Source organism: Clinocottus analis, unplaced genomic scaffold (genome assembly GCF_023055335.1).
Source record: "Clinocottus analis isolate CAN_PGR_092001 unplaced genomic scaffold, fCliAna1.0.p SCAF_8, whole genome shotgun sequence".
In the NCBI taxonomy this organism is placed as follows: Eukaryota; Metazoa; Chordata; class Actinopteri; order Perciformes; family Cottidae; genus Clinocottus; species Clinocottus analis.
This window is the reverse complement of record NW_027176240.1, coordinates 6348911-6369401: the sequence shown is the minus strand read 5'-3', so window position 1 is coordinate 6369401 and position 20491 is coordinate 6348911. Positions and strand designations below refer to the sequence as shown.

Genomic DNA, 20491 nt, shown 5'->3' with positions numbered 1-20491 from the left:
TGCAATTCAACATTATGTACTGTTATCACTTCAGCTGCGGTTTTCTCACATGAGCACCAGAGACTGTGGTTGTCCGTTTAGGCCCAAGTTTAGGCAATTAAAACTTTTATGCGTCAGTATGAGAGAATCACAGAGAGTGTGTTTGAGAGAGAAGCCTCAGAAGTCCCTAACAAAGCACGCCGACCTCTCTCCCAACATGAGAAGGAATGAGTAGATTGATCACATGATGTCTGGACTATCATCAGGGGCACACCTATTATAACTGGGTGTACTGCAGCTCTACTAAATCGGGGCTGGTGTCAGCGCCTGCTGGATCCATAAAGTAGAGTGTGGCAGTGGCATCTCTGGGCAGGACCGGGGGGCCCGGGGGTCTGGGTCTCGACCAGGGTCTTGGTGGGGCAGGCGGACCCGTGGTGGCCACCATGGACCGGTTCTGGGTTAGCAGGCTTGGGACTGGGCCCTGGCCCGATGAGATGTCAGTTGTCACCTCTTTGGGCTGCTCTCTCCGGCATTGGTTGCTGTTCCACCAGGTCTCCAGTGCAGCCACTAGGAGGGCCAGCAGCAGCCCAGCCGCCAGGATGCAGAAGACGCCAGCAAAGCTGTGGAGACGAAGCGCCCGTCCCTCCGGCTGGGCGTCTGCGTGGCTCTGCAGGTCACAGCGGCCTTTCCTCGGCCACCATTTCTGCTTCAGGATGTCAAGGTCACCTTTTTCCTGAAGCTCCAATATCCTGTGGAGAAGAAGCACAAGTATGTCTTTCACACTAGTGACAGCACACAGGACTGGACACATCTTACATCACATTATTATTATAGCATCGATTCAGGCATGTTGGGTGCTGGCTAATCAAATGACAAAGACACTGAAGTAAAGTAGACTAAATAATTTCTTAGGAGAAACATGAAGGAAAATCAATACAACTGCTCCGCATGACTGTAATTCCATAATAATACTGTGTGAATGCACTGCAATAGCATTGATTGTTAACCATCTAAAGACACATTGTGGCAAGAACTGATACTGATGCATTCACAGTTTCTAACCAGAGCTCAATGACCAGTTTTATGTAAACAAGGCACAGAAAAACTTGTCTCAGCTTCAACATTAATTGGTTTCATATAAAATTGTATGCGATGATCAAATACTTCAGTCAGCTCATTTGTTACTGTGCAGAGAGGAAAGGATGTTTGTTGTGGAGGAGAATGATGACGACCGAGTTCAAACTGAGGCGAGACACTGAATCCGTCCCATCGGAGTGGTTAGCTTTCTGCGATGTCATTAGTCAATCTCTTTCACAGTGACTGGCACATGTGTGTTTGTGAACAAGCCTGCACATTCATGCAAAGCCAAAGGAAGACAATACATCAAAGCTTTTGACATTTACACTCATCAAACCCCTTCAAATACTCACCGTGTCTGTCCATTAAGACATGTATTTAAGATTTTCACCGAGGCAGTTTTCAGGGTAATCCTGTGTCATTCCTTTCATTTTGGATGGTGTTAACTATGAATTATATATTTTGTGTGCTACCTAAACTAAAAATGTATTTCTATCAATCTTGTAAAACTGCACTAAAATTGTTTTCAGCAGCATATCTCTGCATCGTTTCGCGGGAAAAACAGATTAACCAAAAACAATGGAATGAAAATGATAAATGTGTACTTCTCAGTCTGCGTCTTCAAAAGAAACTGTGATGAGAAATGTCTATGTGCCATTTTACAGTCTTTGTACATTAGTCAACATCGATGCAGAAACTAATGTTTATAACAGTTTGGTCTTCATATTGGTAGCTCAAGGCCACCTGGAGACACGGTAACAACGCTAAAAATAGCACCAGTGAGTCAAAAAATAAGAGCACATGCCCTCAGTCAAACTCATTTGGAATAAAAAAACTAAGGCGAAAGGTAAACTTGCATTTTTTTTAAATACCAACTTTTCAGTTCAACTTTGCCCTCCCGCAGTTGTGTGCAATAAAGGATTATTACCACTCATTTATGGGTTTACCTCAAAATAAGGTTGTTTGATAATCTGGTTAAAGTGTCGTCTCATTCACCAATTGTCTGACTGCTTATATTTTATAACCAGTTGGAATTGTTTTAGAGTTTGTGTGTTTACTGCGTTTCCAAATCTCAGTTATGAGATGTGTACGATGTTATTAGAACCGATGGCCAGACCTACGGAAATATAACCCAGTTGTAATACACTGGTTTTCCTTAAATTAACTCAAATCATTCACAGGTTTAAAGATGCTAACATCAGCAAATATCAGGTGGTCCCATTACTGTTTCGCTAAGAAAATATAGCGATATACGTACTTCTGAGAGAAGAGGTCTCTGTAAGGACTGCCGTGCTGCAGCGCCATGCCGTAGCCTCTGGTGCTCATGCTGTTGCCTGCTACGGTCAAGGTGCAGTCATCATCTGTCAGAGCCGCATACTCTACCACCGCCATATCCCACAGAAAGGCATATGACTCTCGCTTCGCCTGGATGGTTAAACAAAAGAAAGACAAAAGATAAAAACATGGCAGGTGTTTTATAGCCGAGTGAGACTAGCTTAGCTGAGAAACCTCAATACAACTATAGAAGTATACCAAATACCAAAAAATCTCTCCTTTAGTCATAGCCCCCGATTCAGAAGGAATCTACCTTAAAGTCAGTTTGAAAATGTTATTTCGCTGTTTGATTATATAAAAATACATCTTACTTTGTTTTTCACAGTAAAAGCTGCCCATTCGTGGCATTTCCCTTTTGTTGTTATGACCCTCCCCAGCATCATGTACAGTGTAATTATTACACTGATTTATTAACACAACATTACATTTCTTTACAACGTTTATGAAAATAGTTGCATCCCTATCCATTTTCCGGCTTTGCATTCCTCTGCGTGTAACATATTTTCAGAGACAATTATGTGCTGTAGCCTCAAGCGCACACTGTGGAGAATATGTAGAACAACCACAGCTGAAAATCTGTCTGAAATCCTTCTGGACTTTTTTCTGTTGATTTTGTATGCACTTCTCTGGCTTTCTTCCCTGTAGTGTCACTACATCCTACGTCTTCCAGAGTGAGTCTGTGCTCTCAACAAATACAGCTGAGCAGAGTTTTCACCTCACATCTCATTAGGACCGCACAGAGCTCTCAAGTTCACTCAGCTTTGATAAATAAACACATACCAGAGATATCACATAACCAACAAACTATAAAACTGATGTCAGGCTGAGACACTTGCAGTAGTTTGTGGGCTTTGAGAAGCACTGTAGTAATTCAGCTACGGTCTAAAAGGGCTTCTTCTCACCAAATGTTTGAAGTGGGATTTCAATCTGGGAATAGTAGGTTTTAATTATTATACTTGTGATGCAAACTAGCATGACCACGTTGAATGTAATTAGCTGCTTAGATAATAAAGCACTATCTGTTTAATGATGGATTATTCTTCAATCTGGTGCTTGTAAGTGTGTGTATATTTATCTGTTAAATGAAAATAGAGAAAAATGAGAACGCTTGAAATATTAGTTCAGTACCACAACATCTTTCGAGAACAGTTGAAAACCCGTATAATTCAGAAGATTAAAAGTACCACTTTACTCACATGCCACTGTGAATCAGGAACAGTAATGATTTAACTGATTCACATTTTGTTCCTACCTGGCGGTGTGAAAGTAAAAAGCTACAGTTAATTAAGCATCAAGGCTGAGCATATGTTTAGCAGGATGCTGAAGATGTAATTACATTATGTTTTTAGGTCATAAATTTAGGAGCATACTATTTCTGGAGAACAAACCTATACTTTTATTGCCAACCTGATTCATAGCTCAATGATTATTAATCAACGCATTGGGTTGAAAGGAAATAATGTTTTAAATAATTAACACTTTAGAAACAACTGATTTGATGAAATCTGACTTTACGCATTGCTGTTTGAGGATATGGAGTTTGAAAAGATGCCAACAGAAGTCCAACAACAGCAACATGAGTATAAAGTGTTCTGACAACATTTTATTAATCGATACCCCAAATAAATATTCACCTTCTTGATTCCCTCTGATGGGTTGGGGACAGAGTTCTCAAAGCCGTTGTTCTTGTTGATGGTCTTCCAGAGCTCAGCAAACGTGCTGTCCTGCTCTAAGGGGTTGGTCCCTTTGGCCTGGAAATACTCGTACACAGCAGAGTCCCTGACCGTCCCGTAAACAAGGTCCACCTGCTTGGACAAGTCCTGGAACGACCTGAAGGTAGGGTCAAGTTACCAAGTCAGTTTAAATGAATTGATAAAAGACTGATTGGGAAAACTGGAAATATTCTTTAAACATCTAGAGAAAACATGACTATGACTAGCTGAAGGGATGTGACTGTTGAGAAAATGTAAGTATCAAGTTAAAATAACTGCTTTGCGGTTGAGCCCCCCGCCAGCCAGTCATATTGGAGTTTATGTTAATTTCAGTCCAAATTGTAATCACTTTTTAATCCTATTAGCATTTGTTTAAAATTGTGTTATGTGTTATTCAAGAGTTATGGCCAAAAATGGGTTTTGTGGGATCTCAGTGAACTTGACCTCTGACCACCAAAATCCAATCAGTTCATTCTTGAGTTAAAGTGGAAATTTGTATCAAATTTGGAAAAAAAATCCCTCTAAGCGTTCCTGAGATATCGTGTTTATGAGACAGGGACTAGACAGACGACCAAAAATCATAACGCCTCCGGCCAGTGCTATTACCAGTATGGAGGAATAAAAGTAATAGTTAAATATGCAATAAAAAGTCGTAAGCCCAAAAAAATAAAAAAAATAAAAAGTAATGAAAAATGTCATTGTATAGCATGTCTAGCGGCAACCTGAAAATGAAGCCGACATGGAGGTGGAGTTCGGCATTATTAAGGGCCGTACCCGGTCTCAAGCTGCTGGCTGTCTTCTCTGTTGTGTTGTCACTGCCAAGATGTTGGCGACCAGAGCCCATTGTGGGCTTATTAATGCTCTTCTACGTCTGTATTTTAGAGTATGACACAACAAATGTCAAAGAGAGTTGCAGTATAGTATTCTGTATGCCACAAAAAAAAGTATTTATTTATTTAGTATAGTGAGAGTATAGCATAAAAAGTCATGATAATACATATATAAACATAGTATGTCAAAGTTATTCTATGATTTCATAGGAAAAATCATTGAAATATGTTATTATGCCTCAAAAAAGTCTTGAAAAAATGCTTTTAACTATACGGGCACATGCACATATTGAACTACAGATTTGAGATATTATAAACGTTATAAATATTTAGATCCACCAGCTGGAGCAACTAGAATTTATAAAAGAGGCGAACGGTCAACAATTTTGAAAAACAATTGGCAGATGGCATCTTGTGAAAATCAAAAATCTTGGAAAACAAAGCAATAATATGTATTTGAAGTAAATACTGAGGACATCTAACTCATTTTTCCTTGTTTGCCTTTTTTTCACAAAGCAGTGCAACAAACACTTCAAGTTGCAATCAATACAGAGTGGTCCGACCCGGTCATTAGCTATAATGGCTGAACAAAGACTGAAATGAGCAAAATACCAACAGCGTTATTTCTCTCTCTTTCTGCCATGCACAGCGACAGAGACGCACACTTGTAAAGAATATTATTTTCTTATGTATGCATGTCACTAATTTACTCTCAGATGTTGTTGTTGGACTTAAAAGCTTGAATGACTGGCCGTACAGTTGGTCATGGTTATTCTTAGCTGAAATTAATGCAAAATTGTCCATAGCAGGAGCAATTAAAGCAACATTCAAAACAAAAACAAAAAGGCTAGAGAAAAAAAAGTCCAGTTAAATAGCATTAATCCATGGAATATCCTCGATGACAAAAAACATTTAAACTAATCGGAGTCTTTGCTCCCTCTCACATATATAATAGTCTTATATTGCGGCGGGCAAGGGAAGAAAAACACAGTTTTAGACTATGTCCCAAGGCGTAGGTGTTTTGTCAGGGGTTGTGTACAGAGAGCAGTAACAAAAGAGGAAAAAAGCCATACAGTGTTGAAAGAAAATTTCTAATATGCAAATAATGGCTTAAGTAACCATATTTTTTTCAGAGCTAATTGTTTCCCCCAGTAAATCAACGTAATGTCTCGTGCACATGCACACTTTGAAACAGGCAAGGGCTATCATACATGCACACACACACACACACACACACACTCAGTGGGAGGCATTTTAATTTGCTGCAAAAGGAGGTTAGTCTCTGAACATACTGTCGGTAGTAAAGCAGTATCTGTGGAGGAGCAGACTTATGGCAGAAAAAGAAGAAGTTCAAAACGACTTGGAAAAAAGATTTTTAGATTAAAGGAACTGGACTGCGCCCTTACCCTATCCGTCTTTTAAGATTCAAATCATATCTGTCACAATCTTCCCAAGTTTGGACCTTGGATAGCGGGAAACAAAGTTCCACTATTGCCAACTTGGAGTAATCCGAACTCTTCTGTGAGACACCTTGGCCACCAGGGACAATAGGTTATCATCTTTATGAAATGAGCAATTACATTTAAAGATGAGCTTGCCAAGTTAAAATGATGGCGCCTAAAACTGAACAGTGTGTGAACCCTCCAGGCATAGTGCATTTAGAGAGGAAGATAAAACAAACAAAAACATATTGTAAAACAGCAATCCACATAATCATATTTTTTCTGCTCCCATATTTGAGTTCAGACGGCAAAGCGTTTCCACTTAAACCGCATTCCACCAAGGAGCTGGTTTTGTGGGCATTGTGTAAACATTTCGGCAAGTACCTTTCCTTTCCCAAGCCAATGTACAGTCTCCTCATTTACATGCAATTAAGAAACCAGTTTACGGTCTACTTTCTCCGGTAAACAGAGATAGGGGATTAAGGAAACCTGATTTCCCAAGGTAGATTTTCCCTCGGGAATGCTGATTTCCCTGCCATGTATATGGGAATCCATTTTCAAACCTGTTTTTTTAAAACTACACATGTGCATGATGGAAGATTGCAGTCAGGGAAAGTAACAGCTGAGCAGCTGGACGAGAGGAGAGATAATTGCAAAACCAATGTGTCCTCGTATTTAAACGGATTTCTCTTAATATCCGAATAAAACTGAAACGAACAGAAAGCTGACTATTTTCACACGCGCACACGGCTTATTTCACTATTATGGTTAAAATGAGTGAGTCATCCTTTCCATATAAGGTCAGGCATGAGAGAAACTGATACTGACTCGCTGCATGTATACATGTATTTACTTTGTCCGGTTATTATTACAGTACATGTACGTAAACACATGCTCCAACTAACTGCTTAACCTACTGGATGATGGTAAAAACAGCAAATTTCCAATGTAAACATCCTGCACTATCTGTCCTCCAGTGGCACCTTCTGATAAGAAATAAAGAAAATGTCCTTTTTGCCTCATGCCTGAGCTTCAGGTGTGTGTCTGTGGACGTAATTGGGCTAATAGCTAATGGATATTCCAGAGATTCCCACCCTCTGCTTTGTGGTAAATTGCAACTGTGTTTTGTTGCTTGATTAATAACGTTGACTTTATTAATAACATTACTTCAAGTGTTCAGGTAGCGAACCCCAAGCAAATATAAAAAGAGTGGCCAATTTCTTCATTAAGTCAAAAAAACCCTCCCATTTGTGAGGTTAGATCTGAAGTGTTGTCTCTTGTCTCTGTTAGAAAAAGAAGCTTCCCGTCCCCTACACTTCACCGCAGGGGTGTGATCCCATGCATACAATTTAGTTTCAGGACATAAATCCTCAGATCCTTCCAAAAATGTTAATAAGCTAGTTCCAGATGTCCATTTTATAAACCTACTAGAAAATTGAAGTCAGGGTCACGAAAGATTTTCCACTTGTGTTCACAGCTAGTTTTTTTTAGGCTTTCAGCTGAATATTCACTCACAAAGATGATGCAATTGAGAAGTGGAGCAGCAGAGTTCATTTGAATGCGCTGCTGTAAGTAAGAGAAAGCAATGGTGTACAAGTACACGTCTTAGCTAGCAGTTTAAAATGACAATAATTCGTTCTTGCACTAGTGGAGAAGCTACACGCAATATTGAATTTTATACTTTTTTTCATTTTTAAGTGTATGCAAACGACTACACAGGTCATATTTTATTGACTTAAATATGTACCGATATTTTGAACAGTCAATTTGGATTACCTCAGAGCTGAATCAAACACAGGCCTTGAGTTCTCTCTTCACAGGTGAGCTGTGAGCTGCTTAGTATTCACTCCCTCTCTTACATGTCCACATGTGGCTATTTGTTCAACAGAAGACGGACCCAATGCAATCAAATGCCTCTCTGCCCCTTCTTCGGGGAGAGACAGCATAGCAAATTGGATTCACTGACGAATAGCATTTGGACTGAGGACAGGCGAGTAGTTAGGAAGCGGGTCAGAAATTACAGAAAAGCAGACGGATTAAACACTAAATGCATCTGATGAGAGATGCACTCGTATGGACATTCAAGCCAGCACTTGTCCCTGCAGTTAAAATATTGCAAAATATACTCTATACTTCAAAAACACCACACACTCTGTGCAGCGTATAGAAGCTCCTCTGTGTGTTTCCACTAAATAAAGACCTCCCAACAGAAATATTTCAAGAGATATATAAATTCAAGGCTGATGCACAACATTAAATTGAATGTATTTGTATACTAGACCAGTATCACAAATCACATATTTGCTTCAGAGGAGCATTATTTTAACCTATTGATGTCACATGACATAAATGTAATCAAAATATAATGTTTTTTTTTTTACTGAGAGCATTTCACTGCATACTTTAAGAATGAAAAATAAAGTGTGTGAATGTGACGAATTGTTTGGTTGCACTTGGCGTCTGGGCTAGCAAAATTTGCTGAGCTTGTATGATAACAAAGCTGACCGTCGCATCCATTGCCACCGGCTGAAGGCCATGTCAGCCGAATCTAATTAACGTTGATGACAAACCAGACAGTTTTGTTTTTGTCTATCTGCTCCTGCAGCAGGTGTCTGAACCCAGCCAAAAACAAAATCACTCAGTAACTTTGTAGCAAAAACAACTTCAACAGAGTGATACGTCTTCTCTCTAGTGGATCACTTTATATTGATTTCAGAAGTCACATTCTTCCACTTTTAAAAATATGGCCTGTCAAATTTAGATGGCTACAGCTGTTATTTCAATGTGTCAGATGTATTTAATCAAGATTTAGGTAAATAAGAATATAATGATATCAAAGACAATGCACTATTTCCACTGTGAGAATAATAAAATACATTACACACTGGAAGTGTGTCATTTCTTTGCATTTGACATTCATGGTAAAATTCCATAGAATAATATAACCTTGATTATTATACAGTACATGTGTGTTTTACAACATATACAGCAGACATGAATCAGTTGCTTAATGCAGTTCCATCAATGTGAACATTAAGGTTCAGTGTTGTGCCTTACCGGACAGCATTGTCCATGCGTGACACTGTGAGGTAGGCAGCCAGGTTTGCTGTGTAGGACGAACAGACAATGAGGGTGAAGAGCCACCAGCTGCCCATGACAATACGCAGAGCCACCGATCCCAGGATGGAGTCACTGCCTGTGGAGGAGCAGTTATAAATACATGAGTATAAAAACATATTCTCATATCCCTGCTCTAGTGTGAATACAAAAAACATAATGTGCACTGCAGTCCCATTTAAGCAACACATTTGTATATGTCATACATCTCAAGTGGAAGTTATAATACTGCCAAATTGTGTAGGCATGTTGTATCTGGGTCTTGTTTTTTGTTTATTTATATATTAGGAGAGGGCCAAGAAAAAGGCCAAGAAAAAGCTATGTTTGTAAAACCTTGTGTTTTGAGTCACTGGGATTAATGTATGCATTTCAAACAAGCTTTTAAGAGATTGGTGAACTTGATGAGAAATCATACATTACCATTTTCTGTGCGCGTCTGGCAAATAATATGATTGTTCCGGTAGTCATACTTTATCATCAAAATGGTATTTTGTACTATTTTGCAGTGCCTTTAATGCATGTCTATCACAATGATACAACTTACTGAGTGACATGTTTCCATAAACCCTGCTCCTTTCTCTAGATGTGAAAATATTAAAATGTTTTCTTGCTAAAATGTTTAATAGTCAAGTGATTATTGGCCAGTCCTCTACTGAAATGGAGATTGCACATGCCTTTTAAAGTACCCACCATTTTCTGTTAAATCAGCTGTTTATTGTAATTTTTGAGTGTCACATCTGAATGAGTTTGTGACCAGAAGTGAAAAGCAGCGCTTGCTTGCACCCTCATTATTGCCACTGAGGGGCTCTTGAGCAAGGCCCTTAAGCCCAACCGCTCCAGTGTCGTTGCTCAGTGGCCAGCAGATCAGACTGTGGTTGTACTACAGAGCTTCTGGGTGTGTAACGTGGAACTGAGTGAATTCAGGTGTTCCTGAAAAAGAGAGCATAGCTCTCAGTGAGACTCCCTCGTGGATAAATAAAAGTGGAACAAAACACTGGAGCAGTTAACTGCATGCATATGATCTGTTTCCATCACTTATTTTTTTCAAGAAAGTGCATTCAAAACCATCTGGTCTGCACTGTTACTTCGACACTTTAAAATTCTATTTCACATCCAATCCAGTTTTTATCAAAGAGTGCAGTTCTCCGTTATATGTATTTTTCTTCCTGTCCTTTTAATGCTGTTTCCTTTGTGTCTTTAATCCTTTGTCTTTCCTTGTTTTCTTTGAGGAGAAGGTTCGTCACGTTAGCTTTTCTATACTCAATTTTTCTCTGTCATGCCGACTCTTTCTCTCCAAATATCCAACAGCATTTGAGTTGCATGAGAAAAATGTCAGCACACATTCGAAATTTGAAGAGTAAAGCCATAGAAATGTCATCGGAGAGATTCTGGAGTGTGAAATCTAATGAAAACATATTTGCCTGAAAGTGTCACAATCAACACAGCTGCGCCCTTAGGACAGTTTTGGGGAAAAAAAACTGAAGGCCTTGTCAGATGCATAGCACTCCGGCATCAGTCATTTTTATTACATATGGCTTTGACGGATTTCGTAAGGTCATTGAGAGTGAAATATGCATCTTGAAACTTTACTGGATCCTTCCCTACTGCAACAGTCCACTGTGATGCAGTCTCTTAAATCTTTGAAATACATCTCTCTAAATCAGATTATTTCCTACCTCTAACCGACCTTCTTATGGAAGGAGAGGAGGGGGAGTCCCTTTCTGAAAAAGGCGGTGAGGAATGTCAGTGTGTCTGTGGGTGGATAGTTTAATCTGCATGAACATAGAACAAAACCCATCCAAGTGTTGGCATATCATTATGAAATCATTGGAGGGTTACGGTTGCCAAGTTTGTGCTCTGAAAATGGCACACAATACATCAGAAGTCAGATCCATATCAAAGTGGCCTACGTCATCCCAAGAAAAAAGGCAATCCACTTGACTGAAACCGAAAGTGGCGACGTTGGAACACGAGCCAGAAACGAAGAGGAGAAAAGAAAGGCAGAGAGAAGAGATGGAATACAGCTTGAAATATAGTGAGTGCTGGGTTAAAAAAAGGCTTATAGGCAGTGTGCCAGACTTTGATAGATGCTGTTCAGGCTACAACATCAGCTGCTGAAGAAGTCATTTATCCACACCGAACATACCTGGATCACCACCAGACCTAAAGATGGGATGTTCTGCTTGACAAGGGCACCTTTAGAAAATGCTATGGTGGGTGTTGTGACTCAAACTTACTCACTAATGAATCAGCATTTGTTGTTTACTGACATCCACATGTGCATTTTTATTGATTGGACCCCTTTTATATTAATCCTCTGTCCTTAATCCCTTGAAGTACATTTTGGTGTTTTTTAGCTATTATTTTTGCTTAGATCTAGGGTTGGATATTTAAGTACTGCTTGCTTGGTGCTCAGTCTCCAAAGATGCATCCCTGAAGGTCAAGAGGAGGAAGATTTTAATTTATTTTTCAACGACATTGAATTTATCAGTTAACACCTCTTTAAAAACAGAAGCCTCAACTAGTAAGAGGCTGGTATATGACTTGGTAGAATACAAACCTGCCTAATCTTGGCCCTCCTACATTTATATAAAATACATACATTTGCATGCACTGTCCTTGCATGTTGTGTAGACTTAAACTATATCACCCACCTTGTTGAACAAAAGCCCCGTAAACAATCCAGATGGCACTCTGAAGTGAAGTGGAGACAGAAGGTGGCGGGTGGCCTCCTGCATTGTTCTGGCAGCGCACTGCCTGGATGCGCCTGAGCAGGAAGATCATAATGCCCACCACAGGGATGGCTGCGGCAATGCACGCCCATACTGCCAAGTCAAATGGTGCCAGCAAAGAGAAAATGTTGATCTTTTCCTCCGACTTGTGCATCAAGATTCCCACTGAATAGTCCAGATAGCGTTTGCTGAAATCCACCACACTCTCCCGCTCCGGGGTGATGGTGATGGCTGATATGGCCAAGTCGGCTCGCTGTGGAAGGAGAGCCATATTTTTTTTGTAACTTTATAGCATTTCATTTTAAAACACTATTATATGTTTAAGACTGCATGGTGTTAGACATTCAGGGTACATTTAGCATATTTTATTTTGAGGAGAATTGATTTAATAACACTTGTGGAGGACTTCAAATCCTCCTGAGACCCTGTGATCTTTGCTCTTGTATCTCCATCACGCTACATTTTCATTTTTCAAATGAGCTTCCTTTGATATTCCCTAACAAAAGGAATCAGTCCACATTTTCAATTTTGAAATGTATACATCAGACAATTTCCCAGAACACATCCATGATATCATCAGGAGGAAAACTTATAGATTTTCAGCATCATTCATCGACCCATTGTTGACTTTGAAGTTAATAACCAGGGAGATCATTAGGCCTTCATGAAGTTCTTTTCTGCTAAATAATTAAGTCCACTGTATTACCACTCTGCAATCTCTTGTGATTGTATGTTAAAATAAGTGGATAAGAGTGTATATGTACAGTAAATAACTAATAAAACTACAGAAACCTTAAACAAAAACTGTACATATGAGATTGAAATCATGTATTTAGAGACTATGCGATGAAAAACAACAAAATCTCTATATCTATCAATGGGAGTTCAAATCCAATTATCATCATGACCCACAATCGCATTTGTCAAGGTCTCAAACTTCATCAGCCGTTGCAAAAGCAGAAATCAGACCCAGTTCAATTAATCTGTGATGTCACCCACTGGAGAAGTACAGATAGAGGCCGTTAGTCCGTTCAATGTTTTTATTCCAAATCTTTTCTACTTTACTGAGCCTTACAATTGGGACCCCATTTCAAAACAAGACCGTGTGGCCCGAGTCCCAGAAAAAAAAAGGATTTGGACTGAAATCTGAAATTGATTGACTGAGATAAAAAGAAAATACACCAACCTTGCCAATTAGCTCTCCTATCATTCCATTCCAGGATCCATTGGGAAGTGCCGAGCCGTACTTCCCATCTCCGACTTGGTAGATGTCATACTTGAAGCCCAGGATCTTGGCCAAGCTGTCCAAGACATCAATGGAGAAACCCTTGTATCTCTTGGGTTGGCCCAGAATATTCTCGGCCACCATCACAAAAGGCTCTTCCTGTTTGAATACATTTGGACAATACATTACTGACAATGTTAATGCAGGGGAATGTGAACATATGAGGATTTTGTCTCCAAGCCCTTGTGTTATCCTTGAAGTTTAGAAAAGAATAAGAGTATGTCCACTTAATGACAGGCATGTCATTTATCAAGATGCACCATAATCTCCTCTGGGCCAAATTGGCGAGCGAGGCGAGGACACATTCAGTCATTTAAGGAACTTTGGGGTGACACCATTTATGAAGAGCTTCTAAGGTGGTCCAAGTTAAACTTCATCATAATAAAATAGTTTCCTCAACAACTGTTGACCTGGAACACATGGCGCCATTGCAACTGCTATGGTTAATCAACGAGGAAATTGCAATTTTAAATTTACTGCACCCAACCATGGTTCTTTTTTATGGGTTGAAAGTGTCAAGGCAGAATTAAATGGGTAAAAGAGGAGTAAAGAAAGCTGAAGAAGACAGGGGGAGAGGGACAGAGGAGAAGGGAGGTGTTAAAGTGGGCAGGGGCAAATGACTTGATTAAGTGACACTGCCAGGGGAGAGCTGAGCAGAACTTATGTGAATAAATATGGTGCAGGTAAATCATGTGTGGAGAAGAGGGAGAATGAAGAGAGGGGGAGGGAAGTGACTTGCACTGATAAAATTCATGAAATTAGGAGAAGAAAAAACTGCTGCCATGGAGGATTGTTTTTCATGGACTTCTGTTGCTCTAGATTCACAAAAGTAGATGTAGGAGGAACACCTTAAATTCCCTCTTCTAAGTGGAGAGTAGATGGAAAGGGGTCTCGTTCTTCAAGATCCTGTGCTAGGTTTTTGGTTCTCTATCCTTCTATGATTACGACTCACTGAAACCAGTAGAATCTAGAAATTTTTGTTTATTGCAGGAAATTCTCAAAAAGCGAACAGAGCCTGTATTTCATTTAACTGAGGTGACAAATTGTCTTTTCTTTAAGATAGCCTCATTACAAATACAGGACTTAATTCATCAAGCCCTCGTGTTGTTTGCTCCATTTGCTCCCTTTTAATGCAAACTCATTGTTTTATTGTGAAACATCTGCAGGGAATGTTGAGTGTCTTTTCCCGTGGCTGAACATTGAGAAAGCAAGGCAAAGTAGCTTTAATTAAAATGAATTCATCAGTTGGTAAAAATAAGTTTTCTGTGAAAAAGATCATTGATATTATGTTGAAGTGTGTATTTCAGATAAACTATTGCTTTATCTGTGGGTGTAAAGAACAACCTATTGAATGTGTTTGCCTCCATACCGTGGTGTTTGTTTTCTTACTCAGATATTGGCCTACTCAGGTCAAGCGTTAATAGATTCATTGTACTCCCACAACTTACCAGTAACGTTACAATCTTCAGCGTCACTCCCTGCATCCCGCTCTCGATCCGATTCTCCTTCAGGCTACCATTCAAACCACGAATAGAGTCCCAGGACGCCAGCTAATTAGGACAAAGAAAGAAATCAGATGTATGGGAAGAATAGATAAATATGCAGCAGGTCTCAGAGACAAAGGTGCCAAACACCTCATACATACATATTGAGGAAGCAGAATAACAACGTGGCAGAGCTGTAAGTGAAGCAATCTTCGTTTCTGACCGTTTGTAGTGACATTCAACAGAGTGGCCAGTGTCTATGTTAAAGTCTGAGCTGGTTACCAAGACAACAAGCACCAACCATTAGTATGCTATTTGGACCCTCTATTCAAGCTTCACCACTAAATGCTGCAATGCATTGTCACACTTTGTAAGCCATACAGAATACTTTACCAGTAATCATATAGATGGAAGTGGTGGTGATGATGATGGTGATGGGTATGAGAGGAAGGAAGGAGGAGCAGAAGTACATTGTTAAATAATGAGGACTTTATAGTAGATGTCATGCTCATTGTGTAAAAAATAAAAACAATAAAAGCCAAACAGACAAATTCCATGAATCTAAACCATCTCCCATTCCACGCTGTCAGCGTTTTGAGCCGTGTCTTAAGTTGTGGAGCTGATGTTTGTTAAATTCTTAATCAGTGCTGCAAGCTGTACAAGGATTCTGAAGGATCTGACAAATCATTTGAAGTGGTCAAGGAGATTTGAGCTGACAGGACAAGAATGGTGTCTCCGGGTCCAAACAACAGGCCGTTCGGGCCACAGCGCATCTCGGTCTGCAGCGTATGAGCCCCATCGGCAGGGTCTTCACAAAGATACCTTTCCCACAGAAACACAATGTACTTCTACACAATGAGATATTAATGTGCTTTTTTGTTGTTTGTGAAATTTCTCAATTAAATGTATCCATGCAAATGTACCTTTCTGTTTTTGCTGGAGCAAAGATGAATAGACCTGTAAAGCACTCTCTCGTCTTCCGACCACTCAGAGCGCTCCACATCATTCAGCCATTCATACGCTGATGCCCATCAGAACCATCTAACATTCAAAACCATTCATACACCATCGGCACAGCCTACATGTTCCAAGTTCACTTCTTATTAACAGGGTGTTTCACAATTACATTTCTACTAGATAAAAAAAAATAATTGAAATATACATTATTGTATTTTAATCACTCACTATATGTTTCTGCTGCCACACTACCACAGTTTGAGTTAAAAGGAGATAATTTCTGACAAGGAGAAACTGCATACTTGTCATTTTTACACATTTGCATCCAGCTAAATGTTAATGGCCAGTGACTCACTTTCATCAGTGGGGGAAGATTTAAACAAAATGCTGAAAGACGGTTGCCCCCTCGAGAAGATGGAGCTGGACACTTCATTCAATATTAAGTAGAGAACGGTAACAGATCAAAACCGTGAACAGTAGTAGATATTTTTAAGCTTTGAGATTTCATCACAAGTCCTGCACATGGCTTTGAACTCTTGCTTTGTGAAATGTTGAGGCTGCTTTGCTCTTTTATTGGATTGGACGTACGCAGTTAGTTAAAAAAAAACTACTCTTTTTGCATTCTTGTGATGTTTCATTTGGCTAGTATTAGAGATTGGTGAGAAAAACAAGATGAACAAACATAAATCTCTGTCATCATTTGCAAAGGCAAATTGTTATACAATCAAGAGAAAACAACAATTACTACAGACACACAAGGCAGCAAGAAAGGCTCAACCGTGAAGGAAAGAAAAACATGTGAGGCAATGAAGGAGGCTTGACAAAAAAACCTCACTTATCGCCAAATCCTTTGTTTTTCATAAACCACTTAGAGCATGAGATCCTTAAAATACTATATGTCGTAAAAGTTACCCTGCTATGTATAGCCTCTCTGCCAACTGCTGGTGAATCATGTTCATAACCTCCCAGCTTGTGTGGGTGTACGTAAGCTATTTTCTCCTCATTCAAGATGTCACTCATGAAATATGTCTTCCTCCGGCTTTATCTAAGCATTACGTGCATGTCAACAACATGGAGATTAGTTAGTCATGGAGCTGATCAACGTAAATAAGGTCATGCAGGATGTATTAACAAAGCTACCCTGCACTTTGCTCAGAAAATTATGCTGATTTGATAATGAGTACAATACTACACTATTCAATTGTAATAGCTTGTCAACTTGTTCTTCTGTGTGTGTTTGTGTGTGTGTGTGTGTGTGTGTGGAGGGGGGGGGGGGGCGCAAGGGGGGGAGGTGCAAAATGTCAGTATGCGTTGCTTGCTTCACAGGGGACTATTTTCTCCATGAGCAACTTTGTCCTCCAAGAAATACACGGAGCAATCTCTGCTCTGTAAACTGAAGAACACTAAAGAGGAACACTTCTACTTCACAGAGCTTTGCACACCAGCACGCCACTGGGAAGGTCACAAACAATACAACCAGCACAGCCAAACCACCTGCATATGAACGAGTAACACTTCACGAGACATGCTGTGATCTTTGACTATCTGACTTTCAAGGACATGACTCAGAAACAGGATATATATTTATACCATATTCATACCAGGAGTAAATGGTAAATGGACCTTTAACACTACACAACATCATTCACCCATTCACACAGTGATGACAGGAGCTACCATGCCAGGTGCCATATCTGTATTATCAACCATTCATGCACCGTAGGATTGAACCACCGATCCTCTGATTGAAGGTTGACCCTGCTCACCACTGAGCCAGATTAGTCTATGAATATGCTTAACGATACTTGAAAGAAAACTGATTTAATGTTGGTGCTTGATACCAAATCTAGCTTTTTATCTGCTTCTTTCTTTAAATTGTCAGCTGATTGAGAATTTAAGTTTTTAGAGCTTCTTCTTTTAAATTTGCAAAACAATCTGTCACCACGAGTGTACTGTACCTCATGCAAGTAAAATCAAAACATGAAGTTCCTCCCTCCTATGACTACATGCTTCATTTTTATTCTACTGAGAATATCGAGTCAATGACATTTTGGAAAATCCTGTTTGAAAAGTCACAATAATAACAGGACCGCTTTCAAGGTAATGGTTTACGATGCTCAAGACCGTAAAATAATCATCTGCAATAGAGATGAGCAAATACCAATGACCACTTGAAAACGACAAAGGAATGGAAGTCAAATATCCCTGGATTCATCGCACTTTAACTGTCTCAATTACTGCATATCCTAAGAAATTGTGTAGAAAATACTTTTTCAAGGAACCATTTAAACTGGATCATTATGAACACGGGATTTTATGGAAGTTTAAGCAATTTGCTGCTATTCTGCTTCTTCTTTACCCCCATAGTTCAGTTCGTCGTGCTCCCGATCTTATCGACCCACAACTCTTTGTCTGAAACACCAACTGGATTTACAATACTGTGCCTGATTGTTGAACACGTATAGTAATAATAATAATAATAATAATAATAATAATAATAATAATAATAATAATAATAATAATAGGAATAATAGGAATAATAATGAATGTCTACTTGTAAATCCCTGCCTTGTTTACTGCCCATTTATTCAATTTGTGAAGACAAGAAATATTAAGATAATCAGACGCCACATGAGACAAGATTCACTTTGTACCACGCAGTCAGAAAAAAGAGCGAAAAATAATAAAAACTGTAACATTTTGAAGGGAAGAGACAATAAATAATGGAAATGGTTGTGTCTCTATGGTGCCCCACAATTGCTGATAAGTTAAGGTCAGGCAATGACCTTGATTAGGATCGGTCGCTGGGCAGCGAATCTCCCAAGAGTTTTTGTATATTGTGGGTTACTATCTAGCCGTGATCAAAAGAAACAGAGAGCGTAAATGAGATCAAGTAAGCTAATTCCTCTTTTGTTTTTTTTAAAGGAAATTTCTCAGAGAAACACACAATAAGAAAACTGTACCATGACAATAAACCCTCTACATGATCACATTTTTACAGTTTCCCTTCATTCCTGCATGTATTTACTGATTGCTTTTAAGTACAATGTGCTATCTTGGAGAAAAGACAGTATCTGTATCAAGAGTTAGGGCTGTAAAAGCAGAGTTATCCTCTACCATCTCAGCATTATCTTGTTGCTTAAAATAAACTGCATGCGAGACAGAAGTGGCTGTAGGCTCCAAAGAAGAGTTGCAGTTTAAAAAGAAATGTGCAACAGTGAGAAGGATGCCAACTTAATAATAAAACAGTGATTTTCTTATTCTGGTGACGAGGTGATGCTGTGCATTTCAAGCGAACTGAATGATGATATGGCTAGTAACATGTATTCCATGCTGGATTGAAGCAGATGAAAGACAATGAATTAAGACGTGGAGAAATATCGTCTATGTAGCGGATGTGTCAGTCGGAACAACCTACAAACAGCGGGTACTGCCACTTTAATGCTTTCTTTTAAAAGGCAAACTGTTCAGCATATTACAGTATTACAATATTTCAAATGTTTCTTTTTATTGAATTCTCTGTGGCAAAATAACTCAACCCATACTGTTTTCTACACTGTTTAATTGAGTGTGGAACTATGCCATTACTATTTGACCGAGCAAATTTGTAAAATGGACTAATGAAAATATATTTTTGCTCATAAAAATACTCACCGCTGAGTGCTGTTCTTTAGCTTCCTGCAGGTGAACATTCCAGCAGCCAGGGGAGATTTCAAAAACTGTACGAGCCAGAGAGTAAATTCCTGAAAGCTAAATCTCCGTGCCTGGCAAATTAATCACTTGATCAACAGCCCTATCAACCCCCTGCAGATCTATTGTTGGCAAGAGAAAGCACCCTTTAGAGACAATTTAATGCCATTTTAGCTTCATGAGCCAGAGAGAGGGAAGGTTGAGCAATAGCACAAATACATCAGCTTTTAACGACTGCAGTTGTTAGACACTAGTTGACGCAACAAGCAAGGGGGCACTTGGAGCCAATGTGACCTCCACTCGTACTTTCTCTATACATTAACGACGACTGCTGCAAGGGTTGATAATAACCAAAAAGAAAAACCCGTCCTATCGTCCAATCCATATGATCCATTGCAATCAAAAGTCAGACCGTTTGGCTCCAAAAACTAGAAACGCCGTTCTGAAAAAGTTCCAGACAATTTCTCTGTACGCTGCTTAAATGGTATCACCGGTGTTGTAAGTTGCGTCTCTAAAGCCCCTTTTAGACAGCTTGTTCAAGACAGGACTGTTGTGCCATTATTCTGCTTCGCTGTTCTCTATAACATTGATGCTCTGCTGCTAAGCAGGCAGCAGAGGTTGTCTAATCAACGTCTCTGCAAACGTGACAGCCGGCAAGTCGGGACCACAAATACTAGAGATGGTTGTATTACACGTTTTCTATTATTCGGTGTAAAAAAGCAAAGTGTATTGATTGTCTTCTTTAGCAGTATTGCATGACTTCTGTATGAAAAAGGGATTGTAACAGAAAGTGTCTCTAAGAGCAAAAGTGGAATATGTTACACTGGTTGCCTGCCAATAAATAATGAGTT

At 39.4% G+C, this 20491-nt stretch overlaps 1 protein-coding gene across 5 annotated transcripts in view; it reads right to left on the bottom strand.

Annotated features, from left to right (window-relative positions):
• Positions 1-20491, bottom strand: part of grid1a (glutamate receptor, ionotropic, delta 1a) — a 192092-nt gene that overhangs the window by 4694 nt on the left and 166907 nt on the right. For all 5 annotated transcript variants that reach the window (XM_068568251.1, XM_068568252.1, XM_068568253.1 and 2 more), the window contains 7 exons: positions 14958-15059; positions 13411-13608; positions 12147-12477; positions 9433-9571; positions 4026-4221; positions 2315-2481; positions 488-728 (listed from right to left, as the gene is read on the bottom strand). In XM_068568251.1, the coding sequence (XP_068424352.1) occupies positions 488-728; positions 2315-2481; positions 4026-4221; positions 9433-9571; positions 12147-12477; positions 13411-13608; positions 14958-15059 (1374 nt within the window). The remainder of the gene's footprint in view (positions 1-487; positions 729-2314; positions 2482-4025; positions 4222-9432; positions 9572-12146; positions 12478-13410; positions 13609-14957; positions 15060-20491) is intronic.